Here is a 7126-nt window from a genome sequence, read left to right on the forward strand (position 1 = left end):
TAAAGTGAAAAGAATATTTGGAATATCGTACATTTAAAAATTTTTAAACTCGATAATCTTAATGTGGTATGTAATTTCTCTCTTATTTTTGCTGTATATTTAACAGAAATAAGAAAAGCTTACTAGCCAAAATTTTCAACCATCTGTGTATTCTTTATAAAATATTGTTTTCAAAATGTTATAAATATTAAAGCATATATAACAAGTTTAACAAAGCATCACACAATCTAGTAAAATGGTACTGACGTCATCAGGAAAAACAACGCAATTTGATTCAGTTTGGGGGAGGGATATTTGATGTGCAGAAAGCAAAATTAAGCAGGCGATCATTAGAGTATTCCAAAATGCTGTCGTCCATACTCATGAGTAAATGGGAATGCTTTATTGTGTACTTATGTGTACATACATGAGTGTTTCTAAAGTTTTTGAAATAAGGTACTTGAAATTGTGTTAAGTAGTTTAAGTGTTCTCCCCGGCGTCCTTAGTCGCTCATGTATTCGTGTAGCAAACATCTGCTACTACCGTCATCGACTGAGCACTACCAGATAATCATAATTGTATATGAGGGAAGCGGGGACAACCCAACAGAAGAGGGAAGGGATCAACTTTTCCTGAGGGTGAGGGGGCAGGAAAGGCTTTATTCAGGGGGCACCGGGAGAGGGGGTAGATGGGAGCACTGCAAGGTCACAGTAGTGCCAGGGGGCTCCAAAGAGGAGCGAAGAAAGATACTAACAAAGTTTCTATTTCTATTTTAATTTCATCCCTAATTTCAGTTCTGTTTGCCTTTTATAATGTCCCTGGAAAGTGAGAACAGCAACACGTGCACGTAAGCCACGTACACACATTGAAGATGCACACCCAGAGCGTTTATCTGATGAACTGTCCGATCAAAAGCTAAGCAGTTCAGGTCTGGCAGTTCAGGTGTGAGCAGGAGAGATTCAGCTTCTCTCAGGAGAACCAAGAATAGGTTGTAACCCTCTCTCAGTGAACACAAAACCAAGACTTGGTGAACTTAGAGACCATGATACCATCTACTGCAAAGCAGCAACCACATCAGTGATTTCATATCGCTCTTAACCACCATCTCTGCTTTTCCAGGACTCTGATCACTGGCATGGCTTCTGGTAGCATCGTAGCTTTTAATATAGATTTTAACCGGTGGCATTATGAGCATCAGAACAGATACTGAAGACAAGTGAAGAACCAAAAGCCAAGTTAAAGCTGAGAGCACAAGTGCTGCATGGAAAGGCAATATCTCTGGTGGGAAAAAACTCGTCTACATCGACCTCCGTTTGTACATTCCATCACACCCAGCAATAGCTGTACATTGTAGTCAGCAGCCATTTTACTTTGTGTGTTTTTTCACGACTGAACACCAGCTGCTACCAAGCAAGCTTATATCATGTAAATTATATGAATTAGGAGATGTTTTGGTAATTATTTCATATATTGTTGTTTATTGAGAAAAGGTAGTAGGACGCTTCACAAGAGACTTTTGACAATTCTGAGGAACCTTGTGTCCAGTTGTTACAAAGTTTAAGCTTTGAACCTAACCTGCATCCCATTTCCAGCCTCTTTTCAAGCTGAGAAAAAAAAAAAAAAAACACGTTTGATACTTTGTACATCAGATGCATCTTATTTAAAGGGATACTTTTGTAAAAGTAAAACCTTGTATAAAGAACAAAACGTTTCTTAATTTTATTGTGGAGTTACAACTTGCATGTTCTTTAATCCTGATGTCTCGATGGAACAGGTGCATTCAGACTATGAAACAGAAAGATCCGTCCAAGGACACAGCTTGTACGAAAGGGTTGAATTTGGGCTCAAACAGTAATTTTTGACATTTTCACCAAAATATGGTTTGCACTTTTTAATCTAAATTCATCCCTTCTAAGTGAAATTTGCTCATAAAGCATTCGGATACTAAGCCATTATTTGCCATTTTTGCTACTTTAGACACAGAAAATTCAGCCCTACCCTTCATAATTTGAAGACACAGCAGAAAGGGGGCTTAGGGATGAGGTCTCGGTTTTTCTTGTATAAATAGAAGTCACGCCCATTAGTTCCATAGTAATGACTTCCCAACTCCTGGACATCTCTTCCAGACTCATCCTGCTGGCTTAGTGTGTGTACATTAGGGGAGGAGAATCTGATGCTAACTATTTTTGGATTTTTTTTTCTCTTTGGTTCTCGAATAGCTTAGTTTCTTTAATAACAAGCCAGACTTTATTATAACAATAACTGAGGCTATTCTTTTAGGTTCTTGTGAAATTCTCACCTAAAGCCACATTCTTAGCCTAAGGCACTTCATCTTTTATGATATAAGATGATGGGTGTCAAATGATTTTCCATACATTGTACTGATCAAGTTATACACCCAGGGGTATATACACTTTATTCATGTTTCTTCTTTGTATATTTGGTGACTGTATCGTCATAGATGTACATATTGTGTCGGTAGGGCTATGAGGCATGTTACAGGAATGTGATTTTCTCAGAATTTACACTCACTTGCAGTCATTTATTTAAAAAGATAAAACAAGATAATGGGTTCTTTGTATTGGCACTTTGCACCAGAAACATATCATTATTTATTGATGTGATTACTTATTTGTCATCCACCTTGTATTAGTAAGTTTTAGCACTGAATTCCTTCTTCATTGTTGTTTGTATTTATGAGATTCTGAAATTCTGGGGAATCAGCGTAATGATTAAGTTATTCATCACCAGGCTGTAAGCAATATCTTGAGTTTGTAGCTTAGAATTGGGAGGATACTGAACATCTGGGAGACAAGTTCATTTCATCTTGAGATCATGGTGAAATATTTTGGATATATAAATTCCTTAAGCTATTGTAACCATGTTTTATTGCAAAGATGTAAAATATGCCAGATGTGTGTGAGTTGGAAATCAAAAAAAAAGAAAAATAAAATATGCAAAGAATTCACCGATTGTTTCACATTTCATTGGACACTTCACCAACACGCATTCATTATGTTGTCATACAAGTTTAAGAAATCAACATCACCTCATATAAAGGCCCGTGGCATCTAAAAACATGAAATAGGGTCCTAATGAGGTTCCTTAATTTGCTGATACACGAGCTGCTCTGCTTGACCATCTGGCAGGGATTTGGGGCAACGGTGACCAGAGGGAAACGGCCCTGTTGTTTTCTCCCACATAATCCACTTTTTGGGTTAGTCTGTGTTTTATTTAAAAGGAACTAAACGCAGGTGATGGTGAAGAATATAACTGCTCATCACATGAATGTTATCGAATAAGGCTGTTTTTGTTTGAACCGTGTGTTCTAGAATTTATCATGTCATGCCTGCATGCCACAGGCAGGGGACGAGCAACCTGGAGGAGGGGTGCAGCGGGCAGGTGGCAGGGGTGATGCTCCGGGGACCCAGTCACTCCACGCCGTTTCGGCACAGGCAACAGGCCCAGGGCGTGACGGGACTGCACGTAAGCCTCCGTCTACGTGCTCGAGACCAGAAGGACAACCAACAGCCACCCGAGAGAGACTTGCTCCTGTCACTCTCCACTCTGTCCCCAAGCCAGACATCTGTCAGCCACCGTAAGCCCAGCCGGCTCGCTCAACCAGCCTCCTGGCAGCCCATCAGTCGTTCAGTCAGGCTGGCTACCCGCGCTCTTTAAACCAACTCCCCACTTCCAGAACCATCTATCCGAACTGTCACCAGAACCTCCCGGCCTGTATCTGGGTCTCCAGCCAGACCCTCCCGCCACACTTGGCCTTGCTCCTAGATGGTCTGGTGCACCACCACCCAGTCATCCCGCGGCTGAGCACCTTGCAGTGGTTTTCTTTAAACTCTGATGGGTGAAAACTCACCTGGGGAACTTGTGCTCTTAAAAAAGAGAGCTTACTCTAGGCCCCATCCCCGCCAAGTGATTCCGGCACAGGTCATCTGGGGCACATTTTCAACAACACCGATGTGAGGGCTGAAATCCAAACCCAGCAGAGCATGAGAGTCCTTCAGGAGGGAAACATTCTCATTATCCCTCCCTCAGGGGAACCCACCTATTTACAAGCCCCTGAGAACTTCCCTGTGCCTTGGTCCCTAGTGTCCTCCCTGCCCAGAGAGCACCCCTCTGCCTGCACTATCTGCTTGAACTCCTTGTTGCAGATTGACCTAAACCAATCTGGTCCCGCGCCATCTTTCTGGCACGTGAAGGTAGTATCCAAACCCCACGTGCACAATATATTATCAGGAAAACAACTTTCAGGACCAATATCTTCCACGCGTAGAGATACCTTTTCAGCGAGCACATTTTAGCAGGCAGGCAAGTAGAAGACCCATCAGAATTATTCTGTGAGCTTGGTGAATTCCAGTGCCTTTCTAGATGATCTGACAACCATTTGACATAGAAAGTATACTGAAAGCAGACACCGGCATTCTGTATAGGAGCAGGATCCTATCAGCCTTGTGATGGCTTCAGAATCTGCCAATCCATTTAGGTATCAGCCTCAGGCACCCGCATGAGTATAAAGACCTCAGTGGATTCTTACACCCTGGTTATGGAGAGGCAGGAAAGGTCTCTAAAATACTGCAGCCAGTGCATAACTGGATTCACATGTATTCAATACCACCACTGTCATCAATGAGAGACCCTTTGTAATATCCCTTATGCTAATTCAGAAGGCAATATCCCCCACTGAAAAGTCATTCTTAACATTCACTATCCTAACTTAAAAAAAAAAGCTTCTGGTTCCTTTTGGAATAAGGAAGCTGGAGCTCTGGGCCCTGACTTACATTGAGTCTGGAATGTAAATCTCTGATCTGGACTGTAAAGCTCTGATCAGAGTAACTGACCGCCCCTCAGAATGCAGTACGAATAAGCACATACTATCCCGATGTCTCTAGTGCATATTTTGAAGTAACTTACAGCATCATAACACTTGTACTTATTGTTACAGGTTCAGCCCAAGTGCTCCCTCCTCTCTGAGGCCCTCCCCACCTGCTGAGTTAGCTTGCCTACACCTGGTATGTCCCTGTCCCAGTGCTGAGTAGTAATATTGTCCGAGCTTACTTGCCTCCACCCCCCCCCCCCCCCCCAGGACTGCGAGCTCCTTAGTCAATGGCATCCTTTTATCTTAGATCCTTAGGAGAGTATTGGATTCAGATAAATTGCAAACAAATGTAGACTGGCTGAATGTATGGATAACAAATACCAGATCCCTGGGTCAAGTGACACAGTTGCCCGTGATGCTCGAAAGCCTGCCAACCTACCTCTCTCCACTGCCTCAGGCTGTCCTCTCCTGCCCTGCTCTGTGGTCTTTCCAGAGAGCACCATGCTCCAGTTACCACCACAGTCATGGGCTTTTTCTAGTACAGTTGAAGGGATCATTGGTTATAGCAATTACCATAGCTACAAAGGAAAGAAAGAAAGAAAGAGCAAGAAAGAAAGGAAAGAAGAAGAAAGAAAGAAAGAAAGAAAGAAAGAAAGAAAGAAAGAAAGAAAGAAAGAAAAAGAAAAGAAAGAAAATACATTTTTGAATTACTGCTTTTTATCATATTCATCCAGTTGGGAAAAAAGGGGGAGCTACCTGGCAGATGATTTGGGATAAGAACTTCTCCTGGTATTCTGGTCAATTCAAGCACGGAAGGCATGAGCCAGTAACTGGGCTCCTCACTCTGGAAGTAAACTGTGAGTTCCTTCATCAACTCACATTTTAACTGTGAGTTCAAATGGGCATAGTAACATCTACATTACATGTTGTTTTTGACAATCAGCTTTCTTAATGTATGTCAAGCACCTAGTGGAAAACCTGGCTCTCAGTAGAGTTCAGACAGTCGTTGCCTTCTACAGTCTAGTGAACATGCTCCATTTCATCTGCTTGGCATCCTCTATTTGTCTTCTATGAATTTGGGGGAAAGGGGTAGTTTTCCTCCCTTTCTTGTACTGTAATTTACTGGAACCCAAACCTTGGGACCTGTTAGACTCATGCCTGTCCAACTATATCACCTCCATTCTGGTGACCTCAGTGACTGAGCAGTGGTAGGTCTTCCAAAGCCTTCCTTGAAATGTTGATATTCTGAAGTGATGGGGAGAACAATTCTCCTCTGGTGTCACTAATTTGTCAATAAGAAACCAGAGACTCCTAACAACCATGTTCCCCATTACATAGACAAAGCCCGTTTACAACAGCTGAGGATAAAGCCATGGGAAATAAAAGATCATGTACACTTGTCTGTCAGCCACAAGCCCATGAGGACCTAAATTGACCTCATTCTTACAGGTGACCCAATTCTGGACCCCTGATTTACTCAATGACCAATGACCTGCCTGACTTAATTGATCAAAGCTTTGTTTTTGGTGCTTGAGATAAAATGAAAGCGTCCTTGACTAACACAGTTCCCTGCCCCCAACTCCCTACCTCTGCTGAAAAAAATGTGGCACAATATACTTTTGGTAAAACTAAGCATATTCCCAGCTTACGTAGGACCCGGCGATCTCATGTTTAGGTAAAGATCCAAATGAAATGCCTGCGTTTCTCCATCAAGTAGACATGGGGAAAAATAAGTAAACATAGACGCTGACTAGAACAATCCAGACACAAGAGTACATGCTCGAGTTAACATAAGGTGCCGCTGTTCACTGACACGTGCTGTTAAAAAAAAAACGGGACGGTGATTTTCTCTGACTTTCAGTCAGAGATTGTAACAGGTAAGGGCCACGTAGGGGATCCCGGAGGGCCAGAGTTGTACCTTAGGGCCTTGGGTTCTCTCTCATGAGCTGGGTACACTACCCAGCGACATTCGTTGAGCTGTTCAGTAGTTATTTGTGTCCTTTTCTGTGTGTATGCTATACTTCAGTGAAAACAGTACTTTAAAATTGTTAAATGTGCCATGTCTCACACGGACTCTTGTGACCACTGAATTTGTGAGACCTAAGCTTGTCCCATAGGCAGAGCCAAGGTCCACCACCGGCAGTAGCCTCTTTCTCCTATGGTCTGTAGACCTTATGGTCTTGGCTGCCCTGTCTCGATGAGCGCTCTTTTCTTCTAATGACAGCCTTGGTTCCAATGCCTTCTCCTCCAAGAAGCCCGCTATCCTCACAGGGGAAGGCACCTTTGGTGCCCATCTCTCTGGGCACAAGACTGCGC

The 7126-nt window shown here is 42.7% G+C and overlaps 1 protein-coding gene across 8 annotated transcripts in view; it reads left to right on the plus strand.

The window, feature by feature from the left end:
• Window positions 1–2935, plus strand: part of NBEA (neurobeachin) — a 683574-nt gene extending 680639 nt beyond the window's left edge. For all 8 annotated transcript variants that reach the window (XM_042952224.1, XM_042952367.1, XM_042952503.1 and 5 more), the window contains one exon: window positions 1099–2935. In XM_042952224.1, the coding sequence (XP_042808158.1) occupies window positions 1099–1189 (91 nt within the window). In that variant the 3' untranslated portion in view covers window positions 1190–2935. The remainder of the gene's footprint in view (window positions 1–1098) is intronic.
• The last annotated feature ends 4191 nt before the right edge of the window (window positions 2936–7126 follow it).

Source organism: Panthera leo, chromosome A1 (assembly GCF_018350215.1).
Source record: "Panthera leo isolate Ple1 chromosome A1, P.leo_Ple1_pat1.1, whole genome shotgun sequence".
Taxonomy (NCBI): domain Eukaryota; kingdom Metazoa; phylum Chordata; class Mammalia; order Carnivora; family Felidae; genus Panthera; species Panthera leo.